Source organism: Thermobia domestica, chromosome 5 (assembly GCF_964235325.1).
Source record: "Thermobia domestica chromosome 5, izTheDome1.hap1.1, whole genome shotgun sequence".
In the NCBI taxonomy this organism is placed as follows: Eukaryota; Metazoa; Arthropoda; class Insecta; order Zygentoma; family Lepismatidae; genus Thermobia; species Thermobia domestica.
Window position 1 is genome coordinate 112,369,285 of NC_137458.1, and position 27,158 is coordinate 112,396,442.

The 27,158-nt window shown below is 34.4% G+C and overlaps 1 protein-coding gene across 1 annotated transcript in view; it reads right to left on the reverse strand.

The window, feature by feature from the left end:
* Positions 1-15,571: 15,571 nt before the first annotated feature.
* Positions 15,572-27,158, reverse strand: part of Alg7 (Alg7 dolichyl-phosphate N-acetylglucosaminephosphotransferase) — a 109,978-nt gene continuing 98,391 nt past the window's right edge. Inside the window, exons 6-7 of the mRNA XM_081758879.1 lie at positions 24,927-25,170; positions 15,572-19,418 (exon numbers count right to left, since the gene is read on the reverse strand). Coding sequence (XP_081615005.1) covers positions 19,353-19,418; positions 24,927-25,170 — 310 coding nt within the window. The 3' untranslated portion in view covers positions 15,572-19,352. The remainder of the gene's footprint in view (positions 19,419-24,926; positions 25,171-27,158) is intronic.

The following is a 27,158-nucleotide window of genomic DNA, read 5'->3' on the forward strand; positions in this document are numbered from 1 at the left end:
ATAACATACGCAATGTACTAAATTACATATGAATTACTGTAATTAATTTGCGGGCTTTTGACATTGTGTCAGTGTCACTTTATTCAGTGACAATCAGAGCCATTTTCGGAAACTATATGTCGAAAGAAACACTGGAATTGATCAACATAAGCAAATATTTTTGTCTCTCTTTTTTATTACAATTTTGGACCAATATACTAAACCCAAATCGGTAATGAGGAAAAAATATTGCAATATTAAATTACATGTTTTATATAATTCGTAAGAAAAAGTAAACCTAACTATACAGTACTTACGGTGTGAACTTGGCGTCTGCATCGTCCAAGACGTTTCAACCAAATAATCGTGATAACCGTCTCGATTCGGCGCTTCTGGTGCATCTTCTTGTATATGTAAGTACATATCGCCCATTTTATCAATGGGTACAAGTGGTAAAGCACTAGCTCGTCGTATCTACCTTCTAACTTGCATATCTTAACGGTACAATGAAGATAAATCCAGTGACTGGACTTTTCTCCAGATGCACTGAGTATAGTGGAGGAAACAACCACGAATAGTAGCATTAGGGAAAGATCTAAATAGAGCATTGATAGCAGCCCTTTTAAAGTCCACAACAACTTCGGCAGGATTCAAGGTGAAACCATTATTAACAGCCTTCTCCTTAATTAAGCACAGCATTCTGTAATAATCGTCCTCTTTTTTGCTTGGCAGTAGACAAAATAGAAATGGAAAGACCTGCCCCAAATATTTTCCGTGTAAGGTATAAAGTTGATGAAATAAACGTGGAGCAGCTTTAAATGTACCATCCATAAATAATGTGTCCCCGCTTACAAGCTTCTGTAAATTTTCTGTAAATTCTTCCCTATGTCGATACATTTCAGTGTGAAGAGATTTTTTTGTACTTCTGTCTCCTTCCATTTTGACTGTTGCGATTTTCTACCCTGTGTTAGAACCTTCAGTCTGTTTACTGCACACTGAATTTCATACATTTTGGCAGGAAACTTGATGCGCTTTTCGTTGAAACTTCAACAGATATTTCAGACCATTATCTATTCGTAAACGTTATAATTTGTTTGCTTAGTGTTTTTCAATACTAATGCTCTCTTAAATGTTTTCTAATGAACTGTGGAACCATTATGACAACGGAGAAGAAAGGACAACCAATATAGTGGAGGGCTGGCGTTCGAAGTTTAATACAAGGCTGACAAAGGAACATCCGAATATGTTTAACCTTGTCCAGATTTTACAGCAAGAGCAGAACGAAAATGAAAGATCAATGATGCTTCTAGAAGTTGGGAAGAAACCAAGAGAACAGAAACTAAAATATATGCGTATTCAGCACAGAGTCAAGTTCTTGCAAAGTAGATTAGAGTCGGGTCAATTTGATTTGATTTCCTATGTAGACGCTGTAGCTTACAGTTTACATTTATAACAATGAAGGTTGTGTGTGGGTTTCGAAGTTTCGAAGTTTTGTTCTCTCCCAAATTGAAAAGATATATATGTGACTTTAAGAAGTTAAAACTGTATTTCCTTTCCGATATTTTAATTTGTTATTCTAGAGCAAACTTTGTTCTTCTAAAGTTTCCTTTGTAGATATTTGGAAGTAATTAGCTATAATAAATTGTGTAATCATTTTACTCAACGTAATTGTGATGTTTTGCTTTTTACATTATACCGGATACTTCTCCTACATTTCTTATACTAAAAATGATTTTTAGGGATATTTGGTCACATGAAACAATTCGTTCTACTCGCGTGTTCAATCTAACTAACTAACCCTCACTCGTGCCTTGAAGTTTTATTAAAGAGTTCTTGAATGATATTTGAAAATCAATGGGAAATAGGTACTAATAAATTTCCCTCAAATCTAAATATCCCTTTTCGTGTGAATTAGGCAGAACAGGAGCTAGGCAGAACAGGAATTCCTGTTGTGCCTAAAGATAAGATTAAATCAAAAATGCGTTACAAAATGCTGGAGGGTCTTTAGGCAGAACAGGAAGACACCACATACAACGTATTTCGCTAGCAGGAAAAATAGTTAAAGCAACATCTTTTAATTTTACTTTTTAGTTTTCTGATGTAAATACCTCTCTATTATTATTATATTTTTCGAAGAACTCAAAAAGAGAGAGGATTTTCTTTACATATACACACATACACCGCATAAGTGCGTACATTTGAGCAGCGACAAATATATTAAAGAATTTAACATGTGAAACTTCCGTTCGTTATTCTTAAAGACTAGAATAATAGCCGTTCTTCATACGGGGAGAATAGTTTCATTTTCGGTATAAGGAGCATCAAAACTGTCACCAGTGAACTTAGGGACCCCAAAACTATGAGTTTGACACTACTATCAGTCATTTTCACTTACTATTACATGTCATCCTCTCCCTTTAGGAGTAATAATGGGGGCTGAATTTGGATTTAAACGGCATCGGAAGTGTCACTGTTCATCTCAGCCACCCAGAAAAGTATGGATTCGACACTGATATCGACCATTTTCGACCATTTTTATATACCCACATCTTCTTCCCCCACAAGTTGCGGTGCTGAATTTGGATTGAAATGTAATCGGAAGTGTTACTGTTCATCTCAGGACACCAAAAACCCTGAATTCAACCCTAGTATCGGTCATTTTGGATCATATATATTAACTAACTAACTAACTAACTCTATGGCCTATGGAACCCTGAGGTTCAATGCCGCGTTCACAAAAGCTCTCCACTGACTTCTATCCTTAGCTAACTGCATCCAGTTTCTACTCTGTATTCCAATCTCTGCGAGATCCATCTTAATATTGTCCTCCCATCTGCGCCCAGGTCTTCCTAATGGTCGTTTTCCGATTGGTCTTCCAGTCAAGACTTTGAAAGCGTCTCTACTTTCTTCCATTCTAGCTACATGACCCGCCCATCTAAGCCTCCTAGACTTGACGACCCTAACAATGTTGGGTAAACCATATAAATTATGTAGTTCCTCGTTATGAAGTTTCCGCCATTCCCCATTCCCGTTCCTCTTGGGTCCGAATATTCGTCTCAGGATCTTGTTCTCAAATACTTTCAGTCTATGTTCTTCCCTCAGAGTAAGTGACCATGTTTCGCAGCCATACAGAACTACAAGCATGATTATCGTTTTGTATATTTTAAGTTTCAAATTCCTCGACAGAATTCGCGACGACAAGAGATTTTGAACCGAATAGTAACACGAATTCCCTGCTTTTAGTCGACATTTAATTTCTCCGTGAATATGATTTTCCTCTGTTAATATTGATCCTAGATATTTGAAAGTATCCACTTTATCAAAAGTATTATTTAGTATTTTAACGTATCCATAATTTGCTGTATTCCGGTCCCGACGCACTTCCGTGTATTTAGTATTCTCTGCATTTACTTCTAAACCCATGTCCCTGCAAGCGTTTAATAAGATCTCTGCATTTCTTTCTATTGTTCTCCTATCATCTCCTATTAAATTTACATCATCAGCATATGCCATAACCTGGTGAATACCGTTCAACTGTAAGCCCTGGTTGCTATCTTTGATTTTCCTTATAGCGTATTCCAAAACGAAGTTAAATAATAATGGCGACAACGCATCTCCTTGTTTCAGGCCATTTTCGACGTGAAAGCTCGTGGACAAAAATTTTCCTACCCGGACTTTACTTTGGGATTCATTTAAACATATCTTAATTAATCTAATTAGCTTTCTCGGTATTCCAAGTTCTGCAAGAACGTTGTATAATGTTTCCCTCCTAACCGAGTCGTACGCCTTTCTAAAATCAATAAATAGTTGATGTACCGGGGTATTGTATTCCCACTTTTTTTCGAGTATTTGGCGAATGGTAAATATTTGGTCGATAGTTGATCGATTTCGTCTAAATCCGCACTGATAATCTCCAATAATTTCATCTGCGTATGCGGTCAGCCTTGCTAACGGAATATTTGAAAGGATTTTATAGGATGTTGACAGAAGAGAAATGCCTCGATAATTATTACAGTCAGTTTTGTCGCCTTTCTTGTGGATTGGAACAATGATTGATTCTTTCCACTCTTCTGGCAATTCTTCCTTGTTCCAGATAAGGAGAATGAGTTTGTGTATCTTGTTCCACAATTTTTCGCCTCCAGCTAAAATTAACTCAGCCGGAATTTCATCTACACCCGGAGATTTGTGTTTCTTTAATTTCTTTATAGCGGTTTCTACTTCTATTCGGTTGGGTTCTGGAATATACGGTTCTGCGGTGTGTATCTCCTTTTCTCCACGAACACTAGTTTTTGGTTGCTTGTTAAACAAATCGTCAAAGAAATCTTTCCATCTATTTAAGATGCTATCCGTGTCAGTGAGAACTGTGCCGTCAGATTTCTTTAATATATAAGCACGAGGTTGATAGCCTTTCTTAAATTCGTTGATTCCCTTATACATGTCCCGAATGTTTTTATTTTTACTATTATCTTCAAGTTCCTTAATTTTAGCTTTCAGAAAATCGCGTTTCTTTGTTCTAAAAGTTTTGGAAGTTTCCCGCCTGATATCTGCGAAATTTTGTGTAGTCATTTCATTCGGATTTTGTAGCCAGCGTAATTTTGCCTGTTTTCTCTTCTCTGCTAGTTTTATGCATTCCTGGTCGAACCATGGTTTGTTCCTACGTATTTCCGCGTGTCCCAATTTTTCTTTTGCTGAAATTTTAATGCTATCTCTAATTTCAATCCAGGTATCCTCAACACTAGTGCATTCCGAATCTTCTAAAGCCGAAAATCTATTCGAAACTTCAAACTGGTATTCCTCTCTTGCCTGGCTCTCTTCTAATTTCTTTAAATTGAATTTCTCCGTTTTCGGACAATGAATATTACCCTTATTCAACGATAACCTCTCTCGTATTATCACTGCTACGAGGTAGTGGTCAGTGTCACAATCAGCCCCTCTAAACGACCGGACATCAATTATGCTAGATTGCCTTCTTCTATCTACTAAAACGTGATCAATTTGATTATGTGTTTTCCCGTCTGGTGATGTCCAAGTGTATTTATGAACGTCGCGATGTGGGAATTTTGTACTCTTCACGATTAGGTTTTTGGATGTTGCAAAGTTCACGAGTCTAACACCGTTGTCATTACTTTCCTTATGCAGACTTTCGTTCCCTATAATCGGTTTGAAAATATCCTCTCGTCCTACCTTTGCATTGAAATCCCCTAATAGAATTTTCATATGGTATCGCGGGAGTTGGTCAAATATCCGTTCCACTTCTTCGTAAAAACTGTCTTTTATATCGTCATCCTTATCTTCCGTTGGGGCATGTACATTTAAAACAATAATATCACACCACCGTCCCTTAAGAGTAATAAAAGAAAGTCTGTCAGTAACAAATTCAACCCGTTTAATTGCTGGTAATATACGTTTATGAACGAAAAACCCTGTTCCTAACTGGTGATTTTTATTTCCTTCCCCATAAAAGAACGTAAAATTTCCGGAATTCTCAGATCCATTTCCTTCCCACCTAACTTCCTGAACTCCTACTACGTCCGTCCTGTATTTCTCTAACTCCCTCGTTACGGATTTTAACGTGCCTGCCCTATAAAGACTCCTAATATTCCATGTTCCAAATCTCATGTCCATTTTCTTTTGCTGAGGTCGTGCCAAGTTATCAGTCCTTGTCCGAGGCTTTTGTGAATATTTCTGAACAAGTGCTTTTTTTTTACAGCCCTACCCAAACCCGCAAGCTGGAGAACCACTCCTAGTCGTCTGTCCGCGACTGCTTATTCAGTATATTCGCAGCTAACCTCTATATCTAGAGGCCTTCTCCTCGATCCGCAACCTGAGGACGCGCCATGCCGTGGTGATAGGAACCCACGTTACACGGGGATCATATATATATATATATATATATATATATATATATATATATATATATATATATATATATATATATATATATATCCGCCTCCAAGTTGCGGAGATGAATTTGGATTTAAACTGCATCAGAAATGTCACTGCTCATCTCAGCGACCCCGAAAACTATTGATTTGACACTAATATCGGCCATTTCCAGCCATTTTTATATATCTCTTCCTACCCAAGTTGCGGGCCTGAATTTGGATGTAAACGGTATCGGAAGTGTTACTGTTCATCAAAGCAACCCCAAAAACGATGTATTCGACTATAGTGTCGGTCATATATACTCCCTAAAGTTTCGGCGTTGAATTTGGATTTAAACTGCATCGGAAATGTTACTGTTCATCTCAGTGGCCCTGAAAACTATGGATTCGCTCTGATATCGATTATTTTGCATCATTTTAATATACCTCCCCTCCTTCAATTTGCGGGGATAAATTTAATTTTTTAAAACGGCATCGAAAGTGTCACTGTTCACATTAGCGACCTCGAAAACTATGGATCCACACTAATATCGATTATTTTTCATCATTTTTATATACCTTCCTCAATTTGCGGGAGTAAATTTGAATTTAAACGGCATCGAAAGTGTCACTGTTCACGTCGGCGACCCCAAAAACTATGGATTCACACTAATATCAATTATTTTGCCCACTAGCGTCTTTGGCATGTAAAATTGGGGGGGGGGGCATCAAAGAAAGTGATTTAAATGGTAGTACCAAGCCCAACCTGTTTATTAACTTCGATTCTATTTGTTACCTTTCTGCTTACCTTCACGGACCCCCTAAGGTATATCAAGAACTCAATTCCAATCGTTTCACAGCCTTAATATTATATTGCAAATAAATATAATAATTATTATTTATATGATATTCTGTCGTTAGTAAATAAATTAAATTAGAATAAAATATTGAATATCTTGTACTTCAAAATATTGGAGGGTACGCGTCCCCCTCGTCTCCCCCACCAGAGACGCCCGTGATTTTGCATCATTTTTATGTACCTTCCTAAATTTGCGGGATTAAATTTGAATTTAAACGGCATCGAAAGTTTAACTGTTCACCTCAGCGACCGCAAAAACTATGGATTCGACACTTATAGCGGTCATTTTCGATCATTTTATACATCTTCCTCTCCTTCCCCCAAGTTGCAGTGCTGAATTAGAATTGAAGCTTCATCGGAAATGTCAGTGTTCATCTCAGCAACTCCGAAAACTATGGGTTCGACACTGACATCGATAATTTTTAATATATATCCGCACTTCTTTCCTTCAAGTTGCACCTTCAAAGTGAAATGATAAAGCCATTTCAGGCCCGAACCTCATTTATGTTGAAAGTTTTTGTCGAGATCAGTCTGGCGGTTTAAGTGTTGTTAAGTTACAAATATAGTTACTTTCTTTCATTTCTAGTCTAGTTAGTTACATTCTAGCAATGGCGTATTTACAATTTTGTTTCGGGGGGGGGCTTTGCCTGGAAATGTGAAAATTCTGCAAGATATTGCATTTACTTTACTATACTAAGTAAGATTTCGGGGGGGGGGCTTAAGCCCGGAAGCCACCCCCCAAATACGCCACTGCATTCTAGTATACTTTCATTTTTATATATTTATAAAAAACTCAGCTATTGGTTCTGTATTATTTCAATGGTTAGTTCTTTAATACATCCCTTCCTCAACAATGGTTGCGGAATTGATTAAACGTAATGTTCTTGTATTAAATAAATTTATTTTAAATATATCTTTCTCATTAATTTCAATTAAGTTGCTTTTCAAAGATCCTCTAAAATTTCAATGACGCACTATGGGCTATAAGCCATTAACTTCTATGGCCACCCTGCTACAAACTACAGACTTAAATATTCGACAAAGCATTTCAGTAGTAAGTAGTTGCACAATACCAATATGAACGTATTTAATTCCAACGGTAACAACTATGTTAGTAACACTAAAATTATTATTAATAATGATAACGAGTAAGAGTAGTTAATCACGAGTATGACAAATATTTGCTACAGAAAGACTTCTGTACAAGAAATATATACTCGTATGTAAAAATAATTTACTTCAAAACAACACAAGGAAAACAAAATTTATGACGTGCATAACTAATACACAATATTATGTTACTAATATGACGTCAATGGAGTGGAAATAGAGAAAAACAGACATTATGAAAGATCTGGGAATCACATTTGGTAGGAAGTTAAAATTTTGTCAACATAGAAATATATCATGGAAAGAGCAAAAAAGGACAATAGGCTTCATTTATTTACTTATTTATTATTTCAGAACGATAGAATATGTATTTATACAAATAACTTGTAAGAACTAAGGTTCTGTAATTTGTAACAGTATATCTAAAACTTTGACTAACAGATTGACAGTATTCTTCTTACGGACGCGATGGTAGCGCCACAAGAGATTTTAAGGACTTCTGCCTTTTAGGACTTCTGCCGTTTAGGACTTGTGCCGCGAAATGATTTTTAGGACTTCTGCCTTTTAGGACTTGTGCCGCGAAATAATTTTTAGGACTTGTGCATTTTAGGTCTAATGCCGTTTAGGTCTTGTGCCTTTTAGGACTTCTGCCGCGTCCACTGTCCTTTAAGCACTTCTGACATACTGTTATTAGCACTTTTGATATTTCACGATCAAAGTTTTGGAGGAGTCTGTGTCCCACCCAAACTTTTTTTTTTTTTTAAGGAAAATACGAAACCCGTATTTCATTTTTCGTCTACAATATCTGTACACAATTTCATTCATTTCGGTTCACTTCTTCTTGCCTTTCGGGCGTCAACTTTCAAAATTTTGGATGGGGGCTTTTGCCCCCTGAAACCATTTTTCCGCAGAAAAACAAAAACCGTATTCGTTTTTTTTTTTGTTTTTTTTTTTTTGCGTATTGTTCGTACACAAAGTGTCGTTGCAATTCTTCGTCCTTCACACACATCTGACATATTGTTACTAGCACTTTTGATATTTCATGATCAAAGGCTTGGAGGGGCTGTGCCCCACCTAACCGTTTTTTCCAGGAAAATACAAAACATGTATTCCTTCATTTTACGTCTGCCATATCTGTGCACAATTTCGTTCACTTTGGTCCACTTGTTTTTGCCTTTCGGGCGTCAACTTTCAAAATTTTGGGTGGGGGCATTTGCCCCCTAAAACCGTTTTTCCGCAGAAAATAAAAAATACATTTATTCGTTTATTTTATGTGTAGTATCTGCCTTTCAAATTTTATCAAAATCGGAGTGTTACACTTGGGAAGTGTTACTTGTAAGAATATACCGTAATGCCATTGATACCAGGTGGAATTAAAGAACACTTTTAAATGGGATTACAATTTCGTTTCCGTTCTGTTTATAACATTACTGTATCAGAACGATGCACTCATTACCATTTGCTATTATTGATATGTGATATACGTAGCAGTTTTCCTTACATGTCTCTAGAAAATATTTTTTGATTTCGTTTGTGTTACAATGTAGTTTGACCGGTTCATAAATTAAAAGTAAGAAACGTTTAAGAGAAATAAAGAACTGTTGCATTGTTGTTATTATTATTACTATTATTATTATTACTATTATTATTATTATTATTATTATTATTATTATTATTATTATTATTATTATTATTATTATTATTATTATTATTATTATTTAGTGATATTTTTGAAACATTAGAATTACGTGCTTACGAGGATTCGTGTTGGGCCTCCTCCGAAAAAAAAAAAGCTGGATACGTGCCTGCACTGAATGATAGACGTGAGTCAAGGTACAGACGGGCGTGCTAGGCGATCGAGTCCGGAGCATCAAAAACAGACTAAGACCACAACTTGCAGTTCTTCTTGCCGATTGATGCTGCTTTTTACCTGCTATGATATATCAGATAATAATGTGGAATAAACGAAGGTCGAGACCATGGCGTATTAGTGTTTCATGCACCTAAACCAGTAAAATATTTGTGCAGAAAACATCTTTCACTCACTAGCTAAATTTGTGGGTATGATCGCACATCTTGCCTTATAAAGTATAGTCTTATAAAGATAGCATGCTAAAACCCTAAAGACCAAATTCAATAATTTTTTATAGTTTTCTTTTTTAATAACGGGAAACTTGTTTATTTCATCACGATAAATCACGTTTGATACTAAGATGTCTATTTCTGTCTGTATATATTTTTCATACTTTATTGGAGACAATTTTTTTTTTTTTTTTTTTTAAGAAAAGAGAATGAGAAAAGAAGCTATACAACAGCATAAACTGAAAGCAATCGCTATTAATAATAGTACACTAATTCTAAATAAATACGTCATCAGAGGAAACAAAAAGTTATTTCCTTATTATATTGTTTCAGTTCTTATTAACATTAAAATTATACAATTCTATAATGTTTTGTAAAAAATGAACGGAATCTCATCCGATCTGGTGTCAAAACAGCATAAGGATTACTAGTCCAGCACTCTACCCACTTGACCACCCAGATTATCTTTTGTTGTCTGTCTTTTTCTTAACCCTATATTGCGCAATTTATTTATTTTTTCAAGAAAAAAATATTTAGATGTTTTTCTTAGTGGATTCGCGTATCTAAAACGAACTAATAACAAATTTTGACTCACACATTTACCATATGACGTCAGGAGGATTGTGCATTTGAATTCACATTGCGCAGTTATGAACCTTATTTGTTTAATTTTTCATTGATATACAATACAGAATTTCTTTTAGACTTAGAAACTTTCTTAACACATATAGTATTGTGCAGATTTTCATAACATGATTTAGTAAACAATATGTATTTTAAGGCATGCTGAAACACAGTACATTTAATCTGAAATTACTAACATATCTCTCATAGATACAGTGTATTGAATGACATTGTGTATGGAATGACAGGAAACAATTTTTCCTTGAAGTGAAACACAATGCCGTAAGACATGTTATCACCAATTTGGGGAGTTCTACAGGAAGAACTTCAATACAATATTGTTCTTGGTATACTAATAATGGACATGAACGTTAAGGTTCCTATAAATATTTCTTACTTAGTTAGTTCCAAAGGTTTATTGGAGTCCTTCTGGTTAACATATGCACTGCTTTGACGAACAATTAACTCCAGAGTATCAGCACTAGAAACATTAGAAAATATTCAATTGGAGATTTGACTTCATTTGGAGAAGACAAACGCGATTTCCATTGAGGTGCTTGAAGAGGTGGACCATCTCTAGTTATTCTTTTCTATCGAGGCTGACGACTGGCAGCAGTTATAGCCTGACTGGAATTGGTAATTACTGTCTCATCTGTAAAAAAAAAAAAAAAAAAAAAAAAAAAAAAAAAAAAAGCAAACAATTCAATCAAGTCACTAATCTGAAAGTATCGATTTCAATGAAATAAAGCAAAATACTCTAGTACAATAGTTTTGAACATATATTCTGATCCACTTGAAGTTTCAGAATTAGGACGCAATTCTTCGTTATCTGAATCTAGAACTTCTGAATCACATCGCTTGCCTGGAGCTGCTCATCCTCACTGTCATCAGATATTGGGTATGGCTGAACGGGTCGCTTTTCCGAAAATATGTTCTTGCTCATCTGTAAAAGTAATATAAAGTTTTTACAGCCTTCAAGAATCTTTATCAGGCAATAAATTAGTAAATAATACAAAAGAGTAACAGAAAGGAAAGAGGGAGAAAGACTGAGAGAGGTTTCCAAAATAACACAAAGTCGAAATCAGTAGAGAATGATGTCGAAAATAACGTCGTTACGTGTAGTAAATTTTTTCGTGTTCAACTTCGGATTACTTTCATTCATAAGTTGGCAAGCTTGAAAGTACACTACACGCAACAATGCTTTCCATGAGCCAACAATGAATTTTCAGATTTAAGATAACAAAATTGAAAGAAGGTAAGAAACAAACATTTCAAACTTTCCATTAGACGTCCGTCAAGCTGGCCCGCACAAATTTCATATTCAAACTAAAACAGTACCAAAAATTTGTACCCAATATGTACCAATTTGTACCACTAAAATTAGAATTTGTACCCCCACCAATTTCGAAAAAATTGAACTTTTAATGGCGGGCCAGCTTGACGTCAAGCTGGCCCGCACAATTTATTTTTCTTTCCAATTCGAACAAAAACGGTACCAAAAATTAGTACCCAATATGTACCAATTTGTACCACTAAAATTAGAATTTGTACCCCCACCAATTTCGAAAAAATTGAAATTTTGATGGCGGGCCAGCTTGACGTCAAGCTGGCCCGCACAATTTATTTTTCTTTCCAATTCGAACAAAAACGGTACCAAAAATTAGTACCCAATATGTACCAATTTGTACCACTAAAATTAGAATTTGTACCCCCACCAATTTCGAAAAAATTGAATTTTTAATGGCTAGTTCCAATTGTTGATGCCATGCAAGATTTTTCATGATTGGGGTAACTTTAGCCCAGTTGTCAAAATGACTAATTAATACATGAAAGTATTATTGTAGCACTGTATTTAAGAAGCAGAAGAGAAGAACCGGGTATTATATACGCATTTGTGAAATTATCAATGTTTTTACTCAATTTCAATAGAACGAGAAATATAATCTGATGAAAATATTTGTATTCTAGTTGGGTGAATACGAAACATCTATAAAAGAGCGCTACAAATTTCTGAATACTTAACTTAAAATACCGATATTACAAACATAGGATGAAATCACTTTGTTCAGTTTAGAGGAAAACAAAAAATATCGTTCAATGAAAATCTCTCTAAGTGGATGAATACTTAACGTCCGAAAATAAGAGCACCATATTCTTCATTGCGGTAGAGTACTTTATTGGTACCATATTGCACAGTTTTAGGAAGAATATTCTTGCAGTTCAGGCACTGTATAATATCCTCTTTTAGAAGCTAGTGGGTGGTTAATCTTAATTATTAGGCCTACATTGCACCATTTGTACACCATTTCATCTTTAATATTGGGCCATTACCAACACAGAAAATATGGGCCAATGTTACCCCCACGCAATTAAACGCTTAATAGTTTGTGTGTGATTGAACAAACGTTTAAGGATTTAACTTAACATTCGCTAATGAACATGTTTTTATATTCTACTTACTTGTGCATTTAGTATTTGTCACTTTAATGCAATGAACAAAAGTTGTGGAACTTGAAATATGATAAATGTTTACTTGCTAACAATTGCTAGCATTTTGCTTCCCACGTTCTGGAAACAAATCCCTAGCGCGAATATTCATGTGTTCGCAATGTCGTAATACTTCGATCCACAATTTTTCTTACTGATAGAAACCATAATAACCATGTAGAAAGAAATCATATCTTTCTCTTCCTTTGAGCCAAAGTTGCCTTTAAAGGGCCAAAGTATACCACAGTACTAGCATCACTAGCAAGTTCAAGATGTATGGCTGTAGTATTCAAACAGATAGAGAGTATAACATAACATTTATAAGCTCTCTGGCCTCTAAGCTTAACAGATTTAACTAACATGAGTAATAGGTAAAAAAAAAAAAAAAAAAGTAACTCTAGCCAACGGTAAATTACCTATCAACTGTGTAGTCGTGTTCTTTTCAAATCGATGACATTTTACACAACCTTTTATTATACGTCTTACAACATCTCTGCCTCGTAGGACTAAAAATCTTTGGCGTAAATTGGTTAATACCTGCTCTGCACTCCATGCAATGTTTGTAAATGTTCAAATTGTGCTAACAACTCAGTGAAATGATGGCTACTGGAAGCACTATTGGAAATTTCTGATCTTCCGAAATTTGAGCATACGTAGTCTACCTCCTACACGCAGAATTCCCTCCTCATCTTTTAAAAAATATATTCAAATTCAACAATCTGCTTTCATTGCTGGGTTCTTCTTTTGTTCCCTAAATTGATAATTTATGTTTGAAAACTTGAGAGTTGCACTACTTTTACTAATTCAATCAAGGCCTAACTTAATTCATTACTGCTCAAAGTTCCCTTCAACTTACTTGCCTACAGTTGCGAATAAGCTTTAGACACCAAGCTATTGTTCTTAGTACCCTAGAAAATGATGAAAATCTTTCTATGATTTCCGTACGTTTTACCGAATGCTTAACTACTACCTATCTTTTCTGTTCACTGACATCAGGATGAAACACATGTCTTGCAGATTGGCAACACTGTTTGTTTCAGGAATTTCGGACTATGCTACCAAAATTCATTAATGTGAATTTCAATACGACCTGCTGCAAACTCCCTACGCTACTTGCGGATGTTACTCATATCCAAACGGCTGGCCATGCGCTTCCGTCAATTGGCGATGAATTTCAAACAATTTAATGCCTTTTGCGTTCATAAAACTAATAACTGCGTGAACTTCGCACTTGACGGTACCAGCAAGAGAGAGCTCCATTACAAACGGCTGTCAAACCAAGGATGAGCGTCCGAGTAATGTGGGCGCAGGTTTATTTAAAAGTGGAGGAAACAACAAATATAATAGCGTTGCCAACAGTTGCACGAAGTTTCCCTGCGTCCCCAGCGCTTCGGGATTACCCTCGTAGATCTATCTTATCTGCACGATATTTAATGACCTGAATCCAAAACCTCTGCTTGATCTTCATTCTGCAGTCAGTGTTTACAGCGAGTAAGTGTTCACTGACTTGGGAATATAGATCAAACGAAAGGACAATAGTCTCCTGCATGAGTTGATGGTTAAAACAATAATAAACAGAACTTTTTGTCAGATGTGCATTTTGACTTGTCTCATCTTCTGCTGATAGTGGCATTCTCAGACAAAGAAAGTACTTGAAGAAAACCAAAAGCTTGTGGTCGAAAATATTGATATAGTAGAACTGAAGCATTATGTATGGAAAAAATTGGCGTTGTATTTTTTTGTGAAGTATAAATGAATACAAGAAGAGGAAAAACGGAGAATGCAAGCCCTCGACATGTGATGCTATAGAAGAATGTTAAAAAGTCAGGTGGGTGGATAAGGTATCAAATGAAAGTGTTGGAAATGGTAAAATAAATAAATAAATAAGTATACTGAAACTATTTGAAAAAAGAAGAGACCATGCGAGATACATAAATAAAGAAATAAACTTTCAGAGAAGACCAAGCTTGAAATACAGGATCAACTCATACATGTGCGAAAGAAAACTATAAAGAAACGGAAACTGGTTTTAGAATAGAAAACTGCATCGAACTAATCGAGAGATTGGTGATCCAAGAAGGAAGTATTAAATAATTACAATTTACAGAATAACAAGAATTTTAGGAATGATCAAAAAATGGACTAAAAGATTGCAATCTTGGCCAAGAATTTTAGGAATGACTAAAAAATGCATCAAAAGATTGCGATCTTGGCCAATAATTAATTTTTGGATCAAGGGCCAGAAAATTTTTGAATGGCCCCTAAATTGAGTTTTCGTATTTTTTTACGGAATAAGGACATCATACTGAGTTAAGTGATAGTTTGGGTCTGGCTACACTATATGTAGTTCTCCAGATATAAGGGCTACAAGAAAATTTTTGACTGAAATATATTGGATCAGAAGGCCACAAAATGTTTAAATGGCACCTAAATCGAGTTTTCATTTTTATTATTATTATTATTATTAAATAAAGACATTATACTGAGTTGAGTGATATTCTGGGTTGGCTACACTACATGTAGTTCTCCAGATATATATAAGGCCTACAAGAAATTTTTTGCCTGAAATACAATGGATCTTCTGATCCAAAAATAAATACAATAGTCAGAAACTATGAACATTTAGGCAGAAAATTTGATAGAACAATGCTTATCTGGATTATAACAATTTTTTGCTTTTAGTTTTTTTTTTTTTTCTAATCTTATTTTCTGAACATGCCTGAAATATTTAAGGAATTACATCTGCTCATACACAGAGAGTACAGTGAAATAATACTACACAATGTTTGAAGGGTGAATGATACTGCGGGTATTTAAATTAAATTATATTTTTTTCTTTCTGATTATTGAATTGATGATTCCAGGACTACATAAATCACTCACTTCCATATTTTGAATGTTAAAATGTATATTGGTTGGGGCCTTTTGTTGCACAAAGGTGCATATAACCGTCGAAGCCTGTTTAATCTTTGATTTCTAAAAATGTTACTCACATTTTTCTAATCATCGATTTACTTGTGAATAAAACTGTATGCGTTTCACCATACAGGAATCTTTCTTTGTGGTTTTGCATACAACTAAAATCTTCTCTTTTATAGGCAAAAATGTTTACTTCACGTTAGCAAAAGTCAATTTATGTGAAAATACATTTAAAAAGGGTATTAATACAAGCATTACCATGATATTCGTAGATATTTCTTCGTGTTATAAGAGAACACAGAATTTCCTTCGTATTGTAGAGTAATATTAAACACTACTAAACAATTTTTTGGACACAATTACCATGCATATGATACAAACGTGATGCCTATATCTAACAGTTTTTCTGCTTCGCAGTTTTATAAATGCGTGTACATTGCATTATAAACCTCCAAATTTATTAGAAGCTAAAATTATCAGCTTAGCCATAATGTACACCTTAAGCAACAAACTGTTAGGTATTCAATACACTGCATGATTCGCACTCAACAGCAAAATTGCTCTTGAACCACCACTGCACAGTGATGAAAATTACAATTACTTGAACGAAAATTTAAAGTAAGAAAATCATCTTAGAAATAATAATATATACAGTACCCTAATATCCCAAACATTTTTGTAAATTAACATACAAGAAAGTTACGAAGAAAAAAAATTCTGTCTTTGCTGCCCCCTTTTAGAGAAAACTATTGCAGCATATTACGTATTCCAAGCTAAAACACAATACCAATTTACATAAACAAAATATTCTATCTTCTAGCATTTAAAAAATATTTTCATCTTCGAGGTGTAATTTATTTCTCTCCTTTTCTTAAAATATAAAAATTCCTCCTTCCCTAGTTTTCAGAAGAGGTTTTAACATATAGAGGGAAACTTTATTGTAATACAATTTGAGGTAGTTAATTATGTAGACTAAGCAAATAATAATAATAATAATAATAATAATAATAATAATAATAATAATAATAATAATAATAATAATAATAATAAAATTTACAAAAACCTTTACACCAAACAAAAGCTATTTGAACAATGGATATACACTGTTCCATGCCCAGTTGTGAGAGGTAAAAGTGAAATTGAACACGCTTCTTTTTGAAATTAAGGAATGGGAAATACACAAGAACGAAACTTTCAGGTGCGCATTGAGCAGAGAAAGAAGGCCACACAATCTAAAATGTTGTTGGCCAATCCTCTGCTCACTTGAATCTCTCGAAGATTATAAGCAACGAAATAAAGGAAGCCAGACGGATCAAATTGGTGAGGACACGGTACCCTATATATTCACACAGACTGGGGAAGGAATCAAGGAAATCACGTGTAGATTAGTTATGAGAAAGGCCTAGAAAAACTTCTAAGAGGGCTTTGGAAGATATTTCCAAGAGAAAGAGTGAAGACTGACACAGTGTAGGAGCAAGTGACGAACTCTCTGAAACACCTCGACACCCATGTGGTTAAAAAGGGATTGGAATACCTAAGTTTTGATACATTTAAACCATGAATACATCTATGTATTTATATATGCTACTTGAATTAGTTATCATCAGCAAATTATGTTTTGTTTCTGAGGATTATGTCACAGAAGCTTTCAATAGATAGATAAAACATAACGTACTTCCAGCATCATTTAATTCCGTTGGATTCCACAAACGTGTTCTATACAATCGTTATGTTTCGCGTTTGTTCTATAAATATGATAATGAAATACAGAACTCCAATTTTTACTTAAATTTATGAAAGAAAGAACTGTAAACAATAAATTGATCAAAAACAAGAAGAGCAAGGAAACATATCTTCTTGAAAACAAAGTGAAAGACACGCTAGTTTGTGCTAGTTTGTGCTTTCTTTGTCTACATGACATACTATTTGGAACCAAAAATGTGGCCTTTAGCGCTCTTTTACTTTGGTTGAGAGCGGAAGTGACAGAATTACTTGACTCATGTACGACGTGGGCGTACGATACTAAGAGGTTCTGGAGATCGATCCTTTTCCTCCCCTTGCCCAGAAATACTTGAGGACTTTTCCTTAAAAAAGGAATTAATATTTTAATACAATAAACCACGTTAACTACTTGCTTTTCATGTTAACGACATGTTTATTATTCATCATCATATATTTCAACAAAATATACACAACGTATTTACATATGTATATTTTTGTATTCAATTACAAAACAGCACACAGCTTATTATTGTATGAAGTTCAAATTTCGTATTTTGGAATTATAGACATTACATTTATGAAATTTTTGATTGTGTATAATTGCATTAATGTACTACAGAAATAATTACTTCTGAAAATTCAGAACATATTTCACAAAAGATTTAAACTATGAACCTCAATATCAATTAGTTGACACGGAGAGAAATCTCGTTCGCTGTGCTTTTGATACGGAAAATTCAGCAAACAATTAATAAATTTCAACTTTTGCCATCTTACTCACTAAATTTATTATTATTTTAGGCGTTTTTAGATTAATGGGTGACAAATGATTAGCGTTCTTCAATATTTTAGCCATTATTTTTTCATTCTTTCTTATTTAATATTTTAATCTTCATCATAGTCTTCTTTTATCCATCACCATGAGGAACATCAGTAATACTATTCTAAATCTATGAATTTATAAGCTTAGGTATTCCATTACAATACGACAATCAGGAGTTGCACTGGACCACGTCAAATAAAGCCAACAACGAATTCATACTTTTTTACGAACATGAAAGGCGTTAAAATAAGAAAATTATATTTTCATTGAAGTCATCTCTAATCAGTAAATTAATTCATAAATTACTCTAACTCATTGTAGGTATCGTAAACCAGTCATGTACATAATTCATTCGGTCCAGTAATTGTACTGTTTTACACATCATACCAGAAAGCAATTACATAAGTCATGAAATATCTTAGGCATCCTTTTATTTGGCCTTATGTAATATTTCTGAAATTATTGAGAAAAGCTGGCAAACGTTTTCTTACATCTGTACTTTTTTCTTTTTGTGTACATTTTTAAACTAAAAATTATTTACATTTACAACAACTTGCAGGTATATAGTCTCACTGAAATGATATATTTACTTATTTTCAATAATTATATTTTAACTATTTACAGTTAAGTCGTTATGTCCATATACTCAATAAAAATCACGCGCACTGGACGCAAAAATAACGCCAGATAATTATACAGACATTAAAATAATCAAAAATATTCCAATATATCTTCTACACGTTAATTATATCAGGTCTTTTCACATTAAATAATGACATAACACATATACATATGTAACCAAGATCAACAACAATTATAAAGTGGTCTCCATATTTCGCGATCCTTTGGTTGCCTACAGGAACTTCTTGAGCTCTAAAATGCCTTAAACATTGTAGAAAACTGACGCCAATGGATATCGTATCATAAATGCAATCACACTGCAGGATATCTGAAAAGAAGAAAGCACTAATGTCACAAACACTGAATCGTTTCTCGTTTTATATATAAATATGGGAAAAGGCGAAACTGATTACATAATAAAGTACGGAAAATCTCTGGCTTAAAAGGTAAAATAGACTACCACACATTTTAGCCTTGGAACTTCCTGTATACAATAAAAGACAAATTCTGACCACAGCATATATTAACTAATAAATAATAACGTTGCAGTTTCGGCAAATTATCTTTGCCTTCGTCAGACACAATCTCTAAGACTACAGCTTATATTCTTCTTAAAATGACAGGAGGTCATATCTATGAACCAATACGATTCGTCCTTTCATTTTTAACATTTTTTAATTAATTACACATTTTGCAACTTATATGTAATTAATATGTAATGTGTAATTAATAGGTAATTAAAAATGCTAAAAATGAAAGAACGAATCTCACTGATTCATAGATACGACCTCCTCTCATTTTAAGAAATATATAAACTGTAATCTTAGAAATTGTATTTCATAATGTGTTTGATGAAGACAAAGATAATTTGCCGAAACTGTAACGCTATTATTTATTAGTTAATATACGCTTTAGTCAGAATTTGTCTTTTATTATACATAAAATAAACAGTGGCTTTAAATGATTACGGTTCACGCTTTCGAAAGCATGTAAGATGTTACGAGATATAGGACTACTTTGGAATTACAAAGTTCTCTTTTTCAAGTAATCGTAAACTTAATATATTTCTTAGGCTAAGGAATTTATGGTTTCTATTTTAATATGACTTTCTAGTGTACAAGCAATAGATTTTCACCAAGAAACACTGTACTTATAGTGATTATCTTATTGTGCGCAGAAAGTAAGTTTATAAAGAAGTGACGCAAATGTAAATCGCCAAGTACAAATTAGTTTCATATATTCAGACTGCGGGAGAAACAGTGTAAGTCAGAAATTGGCCAAAATGAGATAAGTCAAAATTGGAAATCTATGTGTCATGCTCCACCTGATATAAGTCAATTCTAAACGTGAGTTGAATAATCGCGTCTTGGTACTGTTAGTATACGTGGTTCATAATTATGCTTGGTAAAATACAAAATCGCCTTTAAAAAAAAAAAAAAAAAAACTTATACTGTTTCTCCCATGCAGTCTAGATATATGATCGTTCGAAGTAACTAATTTCAACTGAAACATTACACAATTTTTGTATGCTTAAATTGAACCTACACCAAATATTTATTCGATTAACATTAACTACCAGCCTCGAAATAGTCGGTAACCTATTAGTATCCGCTTGCAGAATGCATGCACGGAAATCCATATCCAAAGTGATCACATGCCTGTCTTATCCGCTACCAACACCGTGAACGGTCACCTTTCACCTAACCCTTGTCTAAAAACAAAGGAGAACTTGCTAATAAAATACATGTACATAAATTTTAAACTGTATTCTAAATGTGAGGTTACCTGAGAATACCTAAGATGTGCATGAATGAACACACTATAAATCGCAACATAGTTCATCAAACTATCTTTACTACATTGTGAAAGAGATACTATATAAGATTAGTATAGTTTGTTTTGCAGCAGCGAAACTATATGAGACGTAAAACTACAGTTTCACTTTGGATCAGAACCACATAAACTTTAACCGAGAAGCAAACTTGGGTCTCCTGTAGCGAAGGCGGCGTACGAGATGGAATTAGTGTGCCAAATTTCAGATATATTAGTCGCAGCAAATCAGGTCTAACGTCATTTGAAAGCTGGCAGTCCAAATTAGTAGGTGCCCAAAATCTGTTGGAATTCTTATAATCAAACGTTAAGGTATTGGGCTGAAAAGATGAGTCAATTTTGCGTAAAACTGTATTACATTTCATTATTTAGTTTCGATAAAGGTACAAATGCTGCGCGAGCTCGTGAAGAAATTAATGCTGTTTATGGGCAAGGTACGTTATCAAAAGCAAGAGCTAAAAAATGGTTCAGTTACTTTTGTTCTGGGAATTTCGATGTCGAAGATGCTCTTCGTAGTGGGCGACCAATCATAGCAAAAGTTGAGCAAGACCGGCATGTAAGCAGTCATGACATCGCCATCACCATCAGTATTAAACCATTTGAAGAATACTGGCTACAAAAAGAAGCTCGACGTTTCGGTACCACATGATCTGACTCAGAAACACTCCATCCAAATTAAAAATGGACAACCTACGACAATATGCGAAAATATCGTGATCGAAGCGAGTAAAAGCTTCACAGTTTGTCCCAAAGTCCACACTGACGCCCAGGAAGGTTATGTTATGCGTTTGATGGCCTTGCAAGGGCATCGTGCATCACCAGCTGCTCCCGCCGGGCAGAACGACAGATTCGAACTTCTACTGTGGACAATTAGCAAAGAAACGGTAAAGAACAGGTCAACAAAAAGGGTATCGTATACCACACTGACACCAGACAGCCACACATCTCTAATGACCCGTCAGAAATTGAGAGAGGTTCTAATGCATTAACCGTGTAACCCGGACAAGGCATCATCTGGCTACATTTACGTTTCAGTTTCTGCAGAACTCTCTGAATGGTATTAAATTAATGTAAAAAAAAGCCTGTGAAAACGACGTGTCCCAATTTTTTCATTAGAAACTACGGTAGTTCTATAGTGACTGGATCATGGTGTTGCCAAAAATAACTGAAAGTCTTCAAAAACTTACGCAAACGTGTGGTTTCATAATCTTATTTTCTAATTGCAATAAATGTATTCTCAATTTTTCAATAAATAATGTATAACATAATAAATTACAACAAATGTACTCTAAAGGCTTAACACTTTTTACACAGCCTGATATTTATATCACAAAGGCAATATGAGAAACAAGGAAATCAACCTTACACCATATCTTCTAACCTGTACGCTTAAAATATAAGATGATGCGACGACCCTTATAAAAATGAAAAGTAAAACTCTGTAAGTATGGTCGCTGTCTTAAGTCAATTTGGAATGACACAGTACTTCTACTGTCTTTTTGCGGATTAATAAAAAGGGATCGCGAACGATTTTAAAAAACTAGTAGCTCAGTGGGAAATTTTACCTTTAGGAAACGTTTCCTAATAGATAAGTTAGCAAAGGGTCACTCGAACTTCAAGTACATCAAGTAGTGAGTACGATACTAACGCTATTCTCTTCTGATTAGCAGGTCATTGAAGAAAAAAAGTACAAAATGTAATGCTACACCTTTCGTCATTTGTTTAAAGAGGTATCAAAAATAGCACAAAATTAACGTTAAATTTGCTTTAAAAATTGTATAGCTGTTTAAGCTCTAAAAGAATGCATAGGCACTGTGTTGATCAAGCAGGCCCTGTACATAAATGAAAACCAAGATACAATAAAGCACACATTACTATCATTTTCGTCACTATTGTCGATTTAAAACAGATTGTCAATATGAACACTCTGACCTAACACCATTAAGAAGATGGCAACCACTGACTTCGATTCACTGTGCAGTAGTGTTTGGCTAGTCTGTAGAATCGAAAGTTCGGTTTATCGATTTGAAGCTGGCAAAACATTCCTAGAAGATGGTTCCCGTAACGGACGCCCAACCATAGCTCTAAACGACGTTAACGTCGTTGTTGTGGAGACCTTCTTACAAGAAAACGAATAACTATTCACGCAGTTAGTATGAACTTAGTTATATATGACAGGCGAATATAGCTATATATGGCAGGTTAATGACCTTCTGCATAATCAGTTGGCAGTCAGCAAGGTACAGCTCCGTAAGTATTCCGACTGCTGAAACCGAAGCAGAAACTATACGGCTCAGATACTTCCTATCAACCCAAGCCAATTACCTCATTCTTATTCTGACAACGAAATTAACAGCTAATGATATATGGATTCCATTTACCCAAAAAAGTAAGTATTACGGGTGGAAGAATTGAAAAGCTGAATTACCTATAACGGGGTCTGTTTCTTCTGTTGAAAGGTGATTACTTTATTCTGAGAGTATAATGACATAGCTCTGGTCAATTACCTATCAAAAAGAATGACTATTAATAAAGGATATTATAACAACCTTTTATCTGGTTCACTGCAGTAAGCACTTTTCAAACGCGCACCATGAAAGCTGCTCCAAAATTGCAAGACTACCTATTTCTCGTCCAATGCCAGAATTATTCCCACATTCACCTTATTCGTCAGGTCTAACTCGCAACGACTACCTACGAAATCTCTAAATACAATTTCAGAGCATACAAAAGACATAAAATGTGTTGTATTCCTGTAGATAAAGAAACACCAAAAACATTGAGGATAAGCTGCAAAGTTTAGTTAGAACTGGAAGAAGAGATTACTGCTAAATGGAAGATATATATTGTAAAGTTACATTAATACAGATGAATCTTAATAGAGTAAGAATTTAAAACGACGTCCCTCGAAATTTGCAAACATACATCGTATGAATTCAGTTCTGTTGAAATATACAATACTAAGCTTTCCATCTGGTCCAGTAATAGGTACCTTTCAGGAATAAGAAAAGAATAATAATTAGAAAGAAATTAAATTTGAAAGAAAAGAACTTGTCCAATACAGCGCATCGAATAAACATTCCTTATCACCTTCCCCCTCCTGAAATGTTGTATGAAGTAGGACTGTAAGTTACCAGGGCTTGAAAAATCGAAAGTACGTTCATGCACATATTTCTTTCTAGAAATTCAGTTACGAAGTCGTTTAAAGCTTGGCACACGTGCATACTCATTCTATAATACAAATAATGTTTCTTTTTACATATTACCCCCATGGACAAGGAGAAATATTTTCATGTAATATACTGAGACCGCTCTGAATCAGATTTTTTTTTTTTTTTTTTTTTTTTAAGTGCTGCACAAAACTGAAGAAAAGCACGAAGAACCGGTATCCGAACAAGGGTCTTCGGCTTAGGTTTCAACCATTACGTTACCCAGTCCGCTTCCTAAAGTACCACTAATTTCCATATTCTTGACGTCGGTGCCTAGCCATTCAGATCACATGAACTATACAATATCTGTTGTCTTGGTCCACCCATAACTTGGTGAGAAACAAAACCGGTTATTCCATCGACTTATTAGTACAATATATATTCAATCGCCGGAGGTGTTTTGTAATGTAAACATTGAGTTTTCCAAGCACAGTAGGAGTTGTGGTACAGTCTATGTGGTCTCAGCGACTAAGAACCGATATTATGTATGGGAGAATGTATTGCTGTTTAGAACAGAATAGAGTAGCATAGTGGTTAACGCATTGGCACAGTAATCCAGACCCGAATTCGCATCTCAGTTCAGTCGTCCGTTTGTTTCGCTCTTTATATATCATTAAATTCGTACTTATAGAGGAATTGGCGTATCATAAAATTGTATATTTCTTTAGTTTATTAAATATAATAGAAACTGCTGTTACTTTGTTATTTTAAAAGAAATAAAAAGACTAGTAAACAATTCACATGAAGAAAATATAACTTATACTAAGTATTTAGCGTATTTGAAAGAAATAAATTACCTGAACACCTATCAATATAGATGTTAAAGTCTCTTCATGTGTAGGACCTTTGCATTTTAAAATGAAGTTAATTAATGTCAAATTATTGCACTCAATATACTCTCCATTTTCTCCTACGTTTTCCTTTAAATCAATCAAACGAAAGGTATTAAACACTACAAGGAACAATCTACCAAGGAGATTTACATCTGATTGCTTGAACTTTGTTGTACTCATTTCCAACAATCCTGTTTCTTTATTATATCTGAAATGGAAGAAAATAACGAACTTATTAGTATTACATATAGGTACATAAAATGTTATTTTTAAGCATGATTTTATTCTTTTTATCTTTATACAGTATTAAAAATAACTGAAGCATACTACATAGCTTCAAATCGTTATTATTGGTTATTTGAACTGGTAACTCAGGTATTTTGACCAATAGCTCTTACGATCTTTCCATCTTTATCTACAAAATTGCAATACTTTACGTTCTTAAAAATCTTACATCGATTACATTAAAATTCACTCTTTTGATTCAACGTAACCACAAACTAAGCAGATGCCTTGAAGTTATTAAGTGATAAAAGTAACAACTGTTTCCCTTTTAGGCGATTACTCACAGGGCAGTTTGACGAAGCCCTTGATGTACTTATACGCAAAATTATTGCGTTATAGATTTTTCAGTACTACATGTAACTATTGTTTCCTTCTAAAGCTTATGCCTCCCATGAAAAATCTGGAACATATTAATTTTCCGTCAGTCTAAGAATCAAGAAGTTAATCATTTTCGTCTGTACATAATGTATCAAGGATTCAATTATTTTATTTGTATATGCTATTCAATTACCTCTTAATCAGCTTTAGACTTAAATTTGCATTGAGGAAATCGAAGGTTCTTCGACGAAACCGTTTATAGCCTTCTACAATGTTCAAGATGGCCATGAGTCAAATTTTGCATTTAATATTAAAACTACGTTCAGTTACTTAATTCAAAATACAATACGAAGTATTCGAAACAGAACACACGAAAACGCAGTACGAAAACTTACAATTAGTTTTGAGAATTGGCTATGGAAACAATTAAATCTCTTTTGAGAACTCTCTTTAGAGATATAATACCATTCTCCTAGTATTACTTAGAGAAACAATGAGGTATCTCACTCGCTCCTCAACCTAAGCAGAAATCGAAAACAATACACATACCAATCATAAAACTGGGAAGAAGCGAGATAGTGTCACAAATATTCATGGAAGATCCAAACTCACTCACATCTCTCGTAAAACTCCTTTTGTAAATATTATTATAATGAATGTCCGTTGCAGTACCCTATTTCAAGATTTAAAGAAAATTTCTTTTCCTTTCGTTCATGCAGATAACAGGAAAGACACATAACCCACATTTCAATACATGCAGTTTATTTGTTGACTATTTGAAGCGTCTCTTTGTCTACATAGTATGTGTTCCACGTTTTCCGCCGAGTTAACAACCCTACAACTTGCTCTGAAGCATGCAGTAAATATTTCGTTGTGCCATGCACTTCTGTGCGTTCAGTTGCAAAGCGTCTATCTAAGCACTTCTGTGAATTGTGTTTTAACTAATGCCCTGATGTAAGATATCCTAGTAGATGCCATTACGATTGCCTTGTTGTTGAATGCCAATTGCCCGGTCATGTCGGTATTCAAAGAAACGAACGTACCAACATAGTAATCTTACATATTTTTAGCAAGCTTGTTACCGATCTCCGAGCTTTCTTGCAATTTCCTCATTAGTAAGCGAATTGGAACCAGTTGGACGACAACGAGATTTTGTGTAGCAAGTTCTGGGTAACTGGCAGATGTCATTCCAACGTAGCTGTAGAAATGAGGTACTAGCGCCATTGTGCATTGGCCACTTTCATCTGATAAATTTCGTTCTTACTGCGTGGAGGTGACTATTCATCTATGGCGAATGTATTATTCCTCCAAGTACTCGGCATAGGTAATGTATCCAAATACTTAGATACTAGACACTTTTTGAAATGCAAAACAATTTCAGTCAGATCTTAAAGACTCGTTGCCGCTCATCTTCATTACCACTATCCTATCTTTTCCCTTTTGAACGTTCTCGGGTTTTCTAGATTTATTATTATTTGTAATATTTGATTATTTGTTTTAATATTTCTTAATTTAATCTTACGAATTCTACTTCGTTTTGTTTCATCGCTATTTATTTAATTCATCTTTTATCTATACATTTATTTTTTATCT